The sequence below is a fragment of the Nematostella vectensis genome, chromosome 6, assembly GCF_932526225.1.
Source record: "Nematostella vectensis chromosome 6, jaNemVect1.1, whole genome shotgun sequence".
Taxonomy (NCBI): Eukaryota; Metazoa; Cnidaria; class Anthozoa; order Actiniaria; family Edwardsiidae; genus Nematostella; species Nematostella vectensis.
The window spans coordinates 4062913-4077634 of record NC_064039.1 but is presented as its reverse complement, the minus strand read 5'-3'; the positions used below and the strand labels follow the sequence as shown (position 1 = coordinate 4077634).

General features: G+C 39.8%; 1 protein-coding gene and 2 long non-coding RNA genes across 5 annotated transcripts in view; 1 reads left to right on the top strand and 2 right to left on the bottom strand.

Annotated features, from left to right (window-relative positions):
* The window catches only part of LOC5501981 (Fanconi anemia group I protein), a 60353-nt gene that overhangs the window by 8923 nt on the left and 36708 nt on the right, over positions 1–14722 (top strand). For all 3 annotated transcript variants that reach the window (XM_048729491.1, XM_048729490.1, XM_048729492.1), the window contains exons 7-24: positions 1389–1430; positions 1736–1859; positions 2644–2729; positions 2901–3024; positions 3201–3290; positions 3388–3466; positions 3637–3694; positions 3780–3862; positions 4199–4278; positions 4588–4675; positions 6253–6311; positions 6601–6672; positions 7668–7738; positions 8196–8256; positions 8838–8964; positions 9244–9299; positions 10059–10127; positions 10881–10982. In XM_048729491.1, the coding sequence (XP_048585448.1) occupies positions 1389–1430; positions 1736–1859; positions 2644–2729; positions 2901–3024; positions 3201–3290; positions 3388–3466; positions 3637–3694; positions 3780–3862; positions 4199–4278; positions 4588–4675; positions 6253–6311; positions 6601–6672; positions 7668–7738; positions 8196–8256; positions 8838–8964; positions 9244–9299; positions 10059–10127; positions 10881–10982 (1471 nt within the window). The remainder of the gene's footprint in view (positions 1–1388; positions 1431–1735; positions 1860–2643; positions 2730–2900; positions 3025–3200; positions 3291–3387; positions 3467–3636; positions 3695–3779; positions 3863–4198; positions 4279–4587; positions 4676–6252; positions 6312–6600; positions 6673–7667; positions 7739–8195; positions 8257–8837; positions 8965–9243; positions 9300–10058; positions 10128–10880; positions 10983–14722) is intronic.
* LOC125568089 lies at positions 1698–2905 on the bottom strand. Its single transcript, XR_007312076.1, has 2 exons — positions 2565–2905; positions 1698–1930 (listed from the first exon to the last, which is right to left on the bottom strand). It is a non-coding gene; the product is annotated as an uncharacterized LOC125568089 (long non-coding RNA).
* Positions 6379–14500, bottom strand: LOC125568088. The gene is made up of 3 exons (XR_007312075.1): positions 14057–14500; positions 8797–10160; positions 6379–7974 (listed from the first exon to the last, which is right to left on the bottom strand). It is a non-coding gene; the product is annotated as an uncharacterized LOC125568088 (long non-coding RNA).

Below are 14722 nucleotides of genomic sequence, written 5' to 3'. Positions count from 1 at the left end.
GTGCAGAGTGTGACATATCTAGGGGGGTGTGCAGGGTGTGACATATCTAGGGGGTTGCAGGGTGTGACATATCTAGAAGGGTGTTCAGAGTGTGACATATCTAGGGGGTGTGCAGGGTGTCACATATCTAGGGGGTGTGCAGGGTGTCACATATCTAGGGGGTGTGCAGGGTGTGACATATCTAGGGGGGTGTGCAGGGTGTGACATATCTAGGGGGTGTGCAGGGTGTGACATATCTAGGGGGTGTGCAGGGTGTCACATATCTAGGGGGTGTGCAGGGTGTGACATATCTAGGGGGGTGTGCAGGGTGTCACATATCTAGGGGGTGTGCAGGGTGTGACATATCTAGGGGGTGTGCAGGGTGTCACATATCTAGGGGGTGTGCAGGGTGTGACATATCTAGGGGGGTGTGCAGGGTGTGACATATCTAGGGGGGTGTGCAGAGTGTGACATATCTAGGGGGGTGTGCAGGGTGTGACATATCTAGGGGGGTGTGCAGAGTGTGACATATCTAGGGGGGTGTGCAGGGTGTGACATATCTAGGGGGGTGTGCAGAGTGTGACATATCTAGGGGGGTGTGCAGGGTGTGACATATCTAGGGGGGTGTGCAGGGTGTGACATATCTAGGGTGGTGTGCAGGCTGTGACATATCTAGGGGGGTGTGCAGAGTGTGACATATCTAGGGGGGTGTGCAGGGTGTGACATATCTAGGGGGGTGTGCAGGGTGTGACATATCTAGGGGGGTGTGCAGGGTGTGACATATCTAGGGGGGTGTGCAGAGTGTGACATATCTAGGGGGGTGTGCAGGGTGTGACATATCTAGGGGGGTGTGCAGGGTGTGACATATCTAGGGGGGTGTGCAGGGTGTGACATATCTAGGGGGGTGTGCAGGGTGTGACATATCTAGGGGGGTTTGCAGGGTGTGACATATCTAGCGGGGTGTGCAGGGTGTGCGCATGCCCCTTTAAAATGTGAATCAAATTTCATACTTTTCCATTTATATCCTGACTGCGCACTCACTCAGCAAATCCTGGCTATGCGTCTAATGAGTCTAACCACAATAGTCAAACCAACCTGGTAATAATTAATTTCTTCAATAATATGTGGTAAAAATCAAATAAAAACTACATAATTTTAGTGGTTTGGAAGACTGGGGTGTATTGTAAAAAAATGTGAACTCTCTTCAGATATTATTATTATTAAGGCCAAAGTTTTTCTAATGAGTAACCCATTTTGCAAATGGAAAGGTGCTAATAAGGTTAATTTTTGTGTGAGCTCTCTTAGTAAATATCACACGATGTCTCATGGTACAGTATAGTTGGCTCCTATCTTACTGTATGTGATTACATTACTGCAGTATGATTAAGTATTGTGATGTTCTTTAATAGGTGGGACCCACAGTGTGTTGTTCACCTTGCTGCAATGTTCAGGTACATAAGACTGCCAAATAAAATCCAATTTTGACTTGTGTGTGCCTTTAATTAGGGTAACTGTTAGCTTGGATCAGACTAGACTAGATTAGACTCCAAATTTATTCACATACAGTACAGCCTGGAAGAAACTTAACAGCGTTGTGCACATGTAGTGCATGCATTTGAGTGTAGTGCATGGACTTTTTTGAGTGTAAAATGCTGAGTGTACTACACAATCAGTGTGTGTAGTTTTATTTTATGTTTATAGTTTCAACTTAATGTTTGTTCAAAAGCCCATGAACATGGTTTTCTGATTTTATTAGGGATATCCCTATGAGTTCAGATGAGCTGCGCTTTGTTATTGAGAAGATTCTAAGATTATTTAAGGACTTGGATCTTCAGGAGCTCCCTCCACTTGCTTACCAGCTACTGCTGCTCTCTACAAAGGTATTCTTCAATCATGGGCGGATCTAGGGGCTGTGGGGGCCCAGGCCCCCTATATTTGTTAAGACGTTTGGCTTAAAAATAACAAGAAATAATAAGGAAATATATGGAAAAACAATAAGTCGCCCCCCTTTCTTGAAACTTTTGCTTCGCCTTCCCTCCCTCTTTTAAACTTCTGGATCCGACCCTGTCAACAACCACTGGAACACCTTTCCTGCTTGTATTTCCTATTGAACAAAGGGGCATTTGCAGGTTCACTAACTAGTGGAACACCTTTCCTGCTTGCTCGTCATCTTTAACAAAGGGGCATTTGCAGGTTCACTAACTAGTGGATCACCTTTCCTGCTTGCTCGTCATCTTTAACAAAGGGGCATTTGCTGAAGAATGGTTCACTAACTAGTGGATCACCTTTCCTGCTTGCTCGTCATCTTTAACAAAGGGGCATTTGCTAAAGAATGGTTCACTAACTAGTGGATCACCTTTCACGCTTACATGTAATCTTGAATAAAGAGGCATTTGCTAGAGAATTGATTTTAACATAATTTTGCTAAGCTTGGCTGCACATTGGATGAAATATTATACATATAAATAGCATAATACCAAGAAGAAACATGTGATTGAACACAAATTACCAACTCTCTTAGACATGTTAGAATTAGTTACCTTGTATTCTCTTATGCATAAAGATTTTATGGCATACCACCCTACCTACTGTTATGTTCTCCTGTACAGTAGCAATACTCCAATGATGAGATAACATGCATGTATGCACATGGATATTTTTCAGGGCCATAAACGTCTTGTACTTGAGGGAGTCACTACTTTTTTTAACCACCAAGATGATATCTGTCGTAAGGAAGACAGAATAAACAGGTATATACATAGTAACTCACGTTCTATTTGGGGAGGGCGCCCTATCTGCCATTGCTGTACAGATGTTAGCCATTTGTTTAAAAAAAATACAAGACCAACCTAACTGTACTGTACATTGATACTGCAAGGCAGTTCATGTATTGCAACATAATCTTTTATTTATGTTCATAGCTCTGAGCTGCGTAGTATCTCTAAGGATCAACTGCGTCACATGGAGGGCACTGTTATCTTGCATGTCACCTTTGCCATCAAGCAAGACCAGGAACTTGGCAGAGAACTTATCAAATATCTCAAGGTAGGTTTTAAATCATAATAATCTATGTTTCGTAACAACAAGTACATTCTATGTTTTTTGTAACAACAAGTACAGTACATGAGGCTTTTCAGCAATGGGCTGTTCTGATTATGGTGTCTTTGGATAAGGATTTCTGTTATCTTGAATATCATTGCAAAGTTTCCTTTTTTTTCAAGGCATACCAGAACTCTCCCAGTCATATTCTTACTCCTTACACAGTGGCATTAGCTCTCTCTGTCACTCAAATACACAGATTTGAAGAAAATGTAAGTGACATTGGGTTAATTATTATTATGACTGTGTTACATCTAATTTTTATCTATATTGTTTGTTGTATTTAAGGCATGTACTTGACTATTGCAGGTATTTGATTTTTTGAAAGCATCTATAATAAAAAGCTTTAAAGATGACGAGAGACGAAGTCAGTCCAAGTGGATTAAAGGTAATAACTGATGATGCATATTCACTGTAATTGCATACGCTAGTAGCTTGTATACTTCTAGGAATGTTGTTGTGTTATTGAGATATTTCACACAAAATGCACCATAAAGTACTGTACTATATATGTACTTCATTTTTTATTGTATGATTGTTTTATGTTTTTGTTTAAAGAAAATGTACCGGAGACCTCTGAAGTGTATGATCACATCTTAGAGACAGTACAAAACAGGTATGACCCTGAAATTTGGGTTGCACATAATACATACAGTATGTTGATGTACAGTGAATAATGTATGCTTGGTTGATCTTTTTAGTTTGTTTGGCTGGGATCATGTTACACATGGCCTGGTACAGTTAGGATTCATATTAATGGATTGCTTTGGACCTAAAACATTTGGTAAGTACAATACTGTATGGTTAAAAGTGCGAAGAAACCTGTGACAGTGACAGCAGCACGAGCTTAAGTTTTTATCGCACCCCTGCAATTTATTTTTAAGCTGTCACCATGAAATCTGCATGATGAATTTGCATGCTGTTCACACACATTTCAACCAGACCAACCTCCTAAAATGACTAAAAACAGCAAGTCAAACTGTAATGATTTGACAAAATCATCAGTGTTTACAGTAGACACTATTATATAATCAAGATCCAATTGTGAGTGTAAGGATCAGCATAAAAAAGAAAACTTCCATTGGTAAGGTGCTGATTCTTTGTGATTTATTAATAACAGATACTCAGTCATCAAGCATTGCAAGCCCTGCCCAGCAAGCATGCAAACTAGGCTCAGCCCTGCTTCTTGATACATTCAAGGTGATGTTTTGTATACATTTATGTACATCTTTATAATCAGAAAAGCTTGAATGATACAGTTTAGAAAGCATCACTCTTTAGTGACTGTTCCAGATCCCTCCCTCTATAAAAAAACTTTAGACCTAAATTTGTGCTTTGGGGTCAGACACGAGTCATAATGCACCTGTAATTGTGTGTTCCCTATGCCTTTATCTTGGCCACTTTGCAAATATGCACCCTCGTAATTCAGCATCTCAAGTGTAAGGGTGTTGTGACTTATTTATTCATTTTGTTGATATATATGATGGGCTTATTGTAATATCTTCAAAGGCTCATGAGATGGTTCGAACCGAGATTCTGCAACAGATTTTGAACAGAGTTATCACCAAGGCAACAACACCTGTCAGTCATTTTGTTGGTGAGTAGGTCTATGAATACTGTATCATCATCATCACCCGTGCAACACATTGATCACCAATGTAAAGCATCATAAACATCAACCTCAACCTTACAGTATCATTACAGTATCATCATCTTTGACTACTTTAATTCAACCATAACAACAAAATCTTTATCATCACATACCAGCACCAGTGCCAATATCATAATCACCATATCATCATAGCTAACCAGAACCATTATCACCATTACCATCTTCATAGCTACCAGCACCATTGTTATCATCATTACCATCTTCATAGCTACCAGCACCATTGTTATCATCATTACCATCTTCATAGCTACCAGCACCATTGTTATCATCATTACCATAATGATAGCTACCAGCACCATTGTTATCATCATTACCATAATGATAGCTACCAGCACCATTGTTATCATCACCATTATCATTGCTACAAGCACCATTGTTAGTATCATTATCATCATAGCTACCAGCACCATTGTTATCATCATTATCATTGCTACCAGCACCATTGTTGTCATCATCACCATCATCATCATAGCTATCAGTACCATTGTTATCATCATTATCATTGCTACCATCACCATTGTTATCATCATCACCATCATCATAGCTACCAGCACCATTGTTATCATAATCATGACCATCATCATAGCTACTAGTACCATTGTTATCATCATTATTATCATTGCTACCAGTACCATTGTTATCATCATCATCATTATCATAGCTACCAGCACCATTGTTATCATCATTATTATCATAGCTACCAGCACCATTGTTATCATCATTATTATCATAGCTACCAGTACCATTGTTATCATCATCATCATTATCATAGCTATCAGTACCATTGTTGTCATCATCATCATCATTATCATAGCTATCAGTACCATTGTTGTCATCATCATCATCATTATCATAGCTATCAGTACCATTGTTGTCATCATCACCACCATCATAGCTACTAGCACCATTGTTATCATCATTTCCATTGCTACCAGTACCATTGTTATCATCATCACCATCATCATAGCTACCATCACCATTGTTATCATCATCATTATAATTGCTACCAGCACAATTGTTGTCATCTTCACCATCATAGCTACTAGCACCATTGTTATCATTATTATCATCATTATCACCATCATAGCTACCAGCACCATTGTTATCATCATTATCATCATAGCTACCAGCACCATTGTTATCATCATTATCATCATAGCTACCAGCACCATTGTTATCATCATTATCATCATAGCTACCAGCACCATTGTTATCATCATTATCATCATAGCTACCAGCACCATTGTTATCATCATAGCTACCAGCACCATTGTTATCATCATTATCATCATAGCTACAAGCACCATTTGTTATCATCATTACCATCATCATAGCTAACCAGCACCATTGTTATCATCACCATTATCCTAGCTACCAGGATATTGCTATTATCATTATAATAATCATAGCTATCTTTATTGTACCATGTCATCATCGTGATGATTTAAATTAGTATGGACTGTATTCCTAAAGTTCAACCTGTATTGTATGTACCCTGACAGATCTGCTTTCTAGTGCTGTGGCCTCTGCTCCCCACGTTCTTCTCGAGTCGCTGCCCAAGGTATTGGCAGTTATGCATCTCGTTGTATGATGCTTCACATGAATGTCGATCAGCCACTTCTTTGTTATTGTTTTATGTAATCAATTAAATACAAGGATCTATTTGCTAGAAAACTTCAAAATAACCATCCCTGATTGAAGCCTGATACTTCATAGCAGTATTTTATTGAAAATATATCGCACTTAAACTAGCCAGTGGAAGTGAATGCTTCATGGTACCTGTTATTGTGTTCATAAAATGGATTTATGGCACACCTCATCTGGCTGGCTTTAAAAGGTTTCTTTATCAGGTTAAGGAAGCACTGGACTATCTTTCCTTCCTACCACCCAGTACAGCAGTGGGACTACTCAAGGCCCTGCAGGTTTGTTTCTCCCGTTCTCTGTATCTTATGTGCCTATGTGTTTGCCCATACAATACTTTCAGTCTGATGAGAAGTAAAATAAACCATTAAAGTAAACCAGTAAAAACAAATGGTGCATTATGTATCTCATGAGGCATTGTGGTTGGCAAGTGAATTTCATGTCAGTCAGTTTGTTACTTGCATCCTCACTTAGGGTAAGTCACAAAACTGTCAAGGTAAACATGCTAGAATGCTATGCTTAATAGCACTGATAGATGTTAATATATTTTTTTAATGAATAAAATGCTTTTCTCTAGGGGTGTGTAGGGTTGCTATTGGTTCCCAAAACCCAAATGCCTGATGCACTTAATACACATTCTTTCATAGTGCACCTAACTTAAAAGTGAGACAGCTGAAACTATAGGATCAGCCTTTTATACCGAAACCTGGCCTTTAAACAGGAGGTTCCATTATAAAAGGGAAAGCTTCTCCCACCCCCGGGCTCAAGAACAATCAGGTATCAATCAGCCGTCAATAAGTCAACATGTCAGGACAATTGCTCTGAGCGCTAAATTCAAATTTCATATTCCAAACCAAATTAAATATAATTCCTAGACTTGTCCACCTAAACCAAGCTTGTGTGCTCTAAAACATAGCATTTTCATCACAGCGCAAAATTAATTTATGCAGATGTGTTACATTACGGACAGCACAAAATTTAAAATTTTGCCCTGAAAACGTGAGTGGACAGCAAATCACTACTTCACAATCTCTTAATGCAACTGTCTTGTTACCTGTGCAAAACATTTTTATTCTAACCTACTCAGGCTCAGAGATAAGCAAATTTACAGGAGGCTTATAATTTGTGACCGCTAGTGTGGCAGTGTTCAGATTATAATTGCGAATTCGAGCCCTGGGGTGGGAGGAGCTTTCCCTTTTATACAGGTTTACAGCTTGTTGTTGTTTAAGTTGACTTGGATGAGAGGCATTTAAAAGAATTGTTTTTTCTCTACTAGCCTTTGATGAAGATCAGCTTGTCTCTAAGGGATACACTTATTCTAGTACTGAGAAAAGCCATGTTCTCAAGGTATGTAGATTATTCATTTTAATTCTCAGACTAGTCCCTGGCATCTTATTGGGTTTCCTGTGGTTGACGTGAAGCAAGAGGGGCTGGGGATGGGGTCACCCAACAGTATCGGGTTATATTGCCTACCACTTTTCCAGACTTGGTCTCTCTTTGCACTCAACAATCTGGCTCGCGGGCTGGAACACCAAACACAAGAGGATTGCTGGAGCTAGACTGTGTTGTTCTTTCTTCGTAACCTTGACAGATTAAACGATGCATGACTTTTGAAAATGTTACATTGAAACTGTACAGTTTTAATAACAAAATCAATCAAGTCTATAAAATGTGATGAAATGTCATGCATCAAATATTTTGTTTACTACTGTACTGTAAATATGCCATAAATTTAAGTCTATTTTTTTTCTTCAGAGTTAGCGCGTTTCTACTGTGTTTTCCTGATTATATATTATGTTTTCAGGCAACTTGATGCTAGAAAAATTGCTGTCTCAGGATTTCTATTAATTTTGAAACACTTTAAGGTAATTACAAAGCATAAAATAACATAACATAACATAACAGTATTACAATAAGAGGAAGAACCTCTAGATTCTCAATAAAAAAAATCTAAAATAGATACAATTACTCTTCTAAAACAAAGTGACTAGAACTGTTCGCAAATACCAGTGAGATCATGTAGAATCCACATGTTTTGGTATGGTTACATTAAAAGTCTGTGTATCCCCCCTGGTATTGCTAATTGCCTAAACGTGACAGCTCTGTAATTGACATTACAGTAGCTCCCATATACAGTATTGGGTTGTGTAAATAGTTCATAGCTGTTTTATTCTAAAGCATGAGGTAGTGAGTTCAGTTCGCCCTAGTATTTTTTGCAAGCATCTATTTTTCGTTAGCATTTTAGACTGTCTTTTCTTTCCCTCCCACCCACCCAGTGGCACAGAAGTTTTATTTGTTAAATTTTAGTTATTCAAATAAACTTCTCTCTTAGCCAAATGTGCAAGCAGTCTCTTCGGTTTTGTTGTTGTCACGGTTGACAATTTGCTTCATGTCCCATCACTCACCCTTCGCTGATAAAGTGACTTGTCATCGTTTGTGGTATCAGGTGATGGGTGGTGGCATCTCAGCGTCCAGTCAACTCAGTCAGACATTCTCACAGTCAAGCCAGGTCCAGGCGGATGTGCATATCCAAGGTGGAGCTGGTAACGAGGCGCTCTGCCTTGAAATACTAGGTCAGGGTTTTATTTTGTTCATTAACCTGTGAAACATGTGCTTTTCTTAGAGTATCAGTCCAGAAAACATGAAGGAGATCAAATACATAAGAGCGTATTCAGGTGCAAAGGCTTAAATATCCTATGAAATGTGCTCAAACTCTGACCATGCTTCTACAAGAAGAGACTGACTGTTATCGATTGCATTGGGGTAGATGGAAGGGGGTGGGGCTTTGGGCCAATGAAGAAACCACTCTTTGCATATCTTGCTTTTATTTTTCCCTACTCTTGTATGTGTAGGTAACTTAAGGCGATGCTTCACACAGCAAGCAGATGTCCGAGTTGTACTTTATGAGGTAAAGTGATAGCCTAATAAGGGTGTAGCCTAATGTGGGTGTGGCATAATTAGGGTGTGGCCTTATGTGGTGCCACCTAAGAACTTGTACTTTACCAGGTAAGGGGATAGCCTAATGAGGGTGTGGCCTAATGTGGGTGTGGCCTAATGAGAGTGTGACCTTATGAAGTGCTACCTTAGAACTTGTACTTTACCAGGTAAGGGGATAGCCTAATGAGGGTGTGGCATAATGTGGGTGTGGCCTAATGAGAGTGTGACCTAATGAGGTGCCACCTAAAAACTTGTACTTTACCAGGTAAGGGGATAGCCTAATGAGGGTGTGGACTAATGTGGGTGTGGCCTAATGAGAGTGTGACCTAATGAAGTGCCACCTAAGAACTTGTACTTTACCAGGTAAGGGGATAGCCTAATGAGGGTGTGGCCTAATGTGGGTGTGGCCTAATGAGAGTGTGACCTTTTGAAGTGCCACCTAAGAACTTGTACTTCACCAGGTAAGGGGATAGCCTAGTGAGCGAGTCCATGTCAGCAATACTGATCACTATTGGCTCTGTTTGTACAGGATTCATTACCTCATTACATCCATTACCAGCATGATTGACCTAATAAAATACTAAAATGTCATCCAAGATATCCTTCTATCCATCATTCCTCCCCTGTATCCCCCTCTGCCTTCTCTGCACTGGTTATTTGTGAAATACCCTAATTACTTCCGCTCCCTAGATCCCTCTCACTGGAGTCGTTTCATTTTTTCTCCGTACAGGGCCTCTATGATGTGATGCGACGTAACCCTCAACTTCGTCAGCCCATATTAGATGCCTTATTCGTACAGGTTAGTCATCTCAGGGGCTGATCCAGGGATGCCCTGAAAGATGTTGCATAGTTCTCACAAATTGAATAACCTGAAAAATCCTAGATCCTTCAGTACTTTATTCGTGGCTTTATTACATCTGATTGCAAGGTGTTGTCTCTATACCGTATTTGCTCTAATAAGCACCAGTATTTTTCATGTGTCAGACTCGGCGTTCATACGGGACAGACTTGTGCTTATTCGGGTTTGGCGCTTATTCGGGGGAGGTGCTTATTCGGGGGAGTTGCTTATTTGGGGAAGGGGCTTATTCGGGGTAGGCGCTTATTCGGGGGAGGTGCTTATTTGGGGGAGGGGCTTTTTCGAGGGAGGTGCTTATTCGGGGTAGGGGCTTGTTCGGGAGAGGGGCATATTTGGGGGAGGCGCTTATTCGGGGGAGGCGCTTAATCGGGGGAGGCGCTTATTCGGGGGAGGCGCTTATTCGGGGTAGGGGCTTATTCGGGGTAGGGGCTTATTCGGGGGAGGCGCTTATTCGGGGGAGGGGCTTATTCGGGGGAGGGGCTTATTCGGGGTAGGCGCTTATTCGGGGGAGGCGCTTATCCGGGGAGGCGCTTATTCGGGGGAGGCGCTTATTCGGGGGAGGCGCTTATTCGGGGGAGGCGCTTATTCGGGGAATGCGCTTATTTGGGGGAGGTGGTTATTCGGAAAAGGCGCTTATTCGGGGTAGGCGCTTATCCGAGCAATTACGGTACTGAGGTTTTCATGTTCTGTCCTTAGTTCCAGAAGTATTACGAGCCAGCTGATGACGTCACACCTCCTGTCAAGCTCGACACTTGCCTATCTGCCGCCGGCGATCAAGTCTTCCTCGCTGAACCTCTGGTAAGACGTCTGTCCTTCTGTCTATCTATTCTGTTATCTACGGGGGATGGTGTTAGGGGGGGCGGGGGGGGGGGGGGGGGGGCTGAACAAGTCTTTGTCGGTGAACCGCTGGTAAGACTTCGCTGTCTGTCCTTCCTTGGGGTTAGGAAGATGGGTTGAGGGTGGGGGCGGAGGCGGAGGCTAAAAGAAATTGGGGAGTCGGTATTTGTGCTATGGCTAGAAGGAAAGTAAATCTGTTTGAAACGCTTTGAAATTCAATTTATCCCACAATAAAACGGTCCTACGGCTCACTCAACTGAAAATTAGCATTCTTATAAAAAAGAGTGTATTCATGGAAAACTGTATGTTATCAAACGACAAATCAAAAATACCCAAATCGTCGCGTTCGTTAACCACAGTATTAGTCCGGCGGATATGTGCAGATTTTACCTTGAATTGCGCACTTTTTGCTTAAGTTACCAATTTTAGCATAGTGGTAGTTTTTAATACCCCTTACAAGATAGGCTATAGAGCCAAGCTCAGTTCGGCTTTAATTTCTGATTAATAATATATTGGTTTTGCCGCCATTTTGAACCGGAAGTAAACTAACTTTTTCCAAAAAAATAAACTCGCACATTTTGAGAAAGTTTGCTCATAGACGAAAAAAATATACGTCAAAGAATGCATATAAACCAATGAATTCTGAAAGTAACCGCAAATTTTTCATTTTTGTAACTTTTACGGTGACAGCGTAGTCAAAAGTAAATAATGTACTGGCACGCCTGCTTCACTTTGCGCATTATAACAAAAATAAAAGAAATTATTTCAGGAGTAGTTTAGGGGAATCTTTACAAGATAGGCTATGGAGTCAAAAGAAAATCTGATTAGATCATAGATTATCTTGGGCTATTAAAATGGCCGATAATTTAATCGGAAAGTGAAAATCACGCGTCGATACTCACTAAAAGTCGTCAAATGATAGAAAAGACACATGTAGCCAGCACAAGTATACCAAATATACACGCTCAATAGCTGGATCAAGATAAAAGAAAGAAGACCAAGAAACTGCTTATGTGACAAGCCTGATGGGGATACCAAGAACCACGGGAGCGGGCCGCTCCACCTATTGACTTCAACGTCTGTAAACGACCGCATACATGAATATGTGCAAGTGCTACAAGTTGAACAGTTTCTAACTGTAGGAACCGTTTATCTGGTGGCCTCGGGTGCGCGCTTATCACTCTCCTTGCCTTTCTTCCTTATTCTACAGAAAAGTCAAGAGTATCTCACCAAATAAATACTGGTAGAATTTCACGCATTTACTGGCGTGATACTGTATCCTGTTGTGCAGGTAGGGGGGAAAGACAGTAATTGCTTCATTCCCCGAAGCCACAGATGCTTTTCGACAGCTAACCTTCAGGCCAGTTGAGATAAAAGACAAAATGTTTGGCAACACTTGAGCGCTTTTTACTGCTTCTATACGACCGAACAAGTACAAAGAATCGGAAGTAGACAAGGCAAGAATGCAAGAATGCAAGAATGCAGCTCTTTGTGAAGAAAGGAAAAGCATTTGATGTCATTCTACCGACGAAGGCAGCTATCATACAACACACCACGAAAGCTGCCATTCAAGCAGGCCATTGTTGGGGGCAAAGTACTCCTCCCTGCCTCAGTACTTCCGTCTTTTTAGCAGAATGGACAAAAGTTGCCAGCCGCTTTGGAGAAACGCTACTAAGGCTTTCCAAGGCGTGTCAAGAAGCCAAAAAACTATTAGATAAGGAACCAAGAGCTATGAGATGCAAGATAGGCTACCCAGCACGCTGCACTTGCACCCAAGCCAACATGAAATGTTCAGCCCGTTGCAGCTCCACTTAATCGTGTAACGATAAAGCTGTAAGATATCTGAACTGTATTAAATGAAGATAACAGTTCTCATCGGAGCTTGTAATTACGTTAGACTGACGTATATGAACCACACTTTTTTTGTTTTATAAGAATCTATTTTTTAAGAACGCCCAGCCTGAGATTTCACTAATTTTTAACATGCCAAGGCTCACATAGCAGGAAAATATTTTCTTAATATTAAATTGATGCACATTCAAAATACAACTGTCATTTATCATTTGTGCAATTCTGTTAAAAATAATGCTTCGTTGCTTTGATTAGAGTGTACAGAAACATGTTTGGAAACTACTTCCGGTTTAAAAAAAAACGGTAAAATTTAATAGCAGAAACCTAATCAGTTTTGCCTTTTTTACAACTTAAAAGTATCAAGTGAATTTCATGAATATTTTAGTCGTAGACTTTTAAACAAGATGTGCATCTCTGTGCTTTCAAAAATGACAAATTTAAATCTCCAGTGCAAAATGGCGGCAATTTTAATAAACCGATTTATTTATCGATTATTAACCGATTTAATAAACCGATTTTATTATTTATTTTAATAAGCCGATTTTATCTTGGCTCCATAGCTTATCTTATAAAGGTTATTTCAAACTACAGCGTCAATAAAATTGGTGTATTTTGCTAGTGAGCGCAGGTTAAAATAAACGTCTGAGGTTTTACTATCGACTACTTCCGGTTAAAGGTGACTACCTACTTTAAAATTGCCAAGAATGACAAATATGCGGTTATATTTAGCATTCTTGGGTTTAAATACATTCTTTGACTTTCATTTTAGTCGTCTAGTAGCAAAACATTATCGAAATGTGCAAGTTTATTTACTTTAAAAAAAAAAGGTAGTTTACTTCTGGTTCAAAATGGAGGCCAATTAAATATTCCTTATTAATCAGAAAATAAAGCCGATCTGAGGTTGGCTCTATAGCCTATCTTATAAAGGGTATTAAAAACCATCACTATTTGGTAACTTTAGCAAAAAGTGCGCAATTCAAACACATATCCGCCGGACTATGTTGATTATGATGGTTCACCAAAAAGTGGTTTACAGAGGAGGGAATTTGCAGAGTAATCTGGTATAAGCTTCGACCTCTTTGTGCCTTTTTGTTTTTGAGCTTTGAATTACAAAGTCAACAAGGACTCTCATTAAGACTATGTAATTTCCGTCAATACTAAATAAAATCAAAATAAGATTTTACCTCTTTGTAGCCTCTCTCAAGTAATAAAATGAAAATGACAATTCAAGATACCTTCAGCGAACTTCGCCGATCTCCATAGAAAAGCATAAAGCTTGTTTTATTTTTTAAACTTTTCGATATTGCGTCGGCGCAACGCATCACGTGACAAATTGCGTTACTTTCACTTTCGAATCCAATCAATACTCATCATACTAACGAAATATTATTATTCAGGCATCGACGAGAAATAGTAGTATTCTGTGACCTGGAAGTTTTGTGCTTTTATTAGAAATAAGAACGATTTTGGTCTTTAACTACTTTTCATTCTGCCGTTCATTATTCGAGTCATGAGATGAGGTCACTCACCCTGTCTACAAAAAGTATAATCTAAAACATACAAATTTTGTACTCGAGTTTTGTATAGATTCCATGTAAAATTTAGCATGATTTCGCATATTCCTATATATATATAAATATAAAAAAATATATATAAATATAAAAAAATATATATAAATATAAAAAAATATATATAAATATAGTTGATGTTATATAGAAACCTTAGTTGATGCTCAGGTTTCCCCACTTGGTTGTGCGTGTGACGGGGATTCCCCCCTCTTGGCGGTGAGCTGTCTCCATGTTTGGAAAGGTTGTTTTTGAAATGTGCCATACTCAAAACTTTCGACTCCG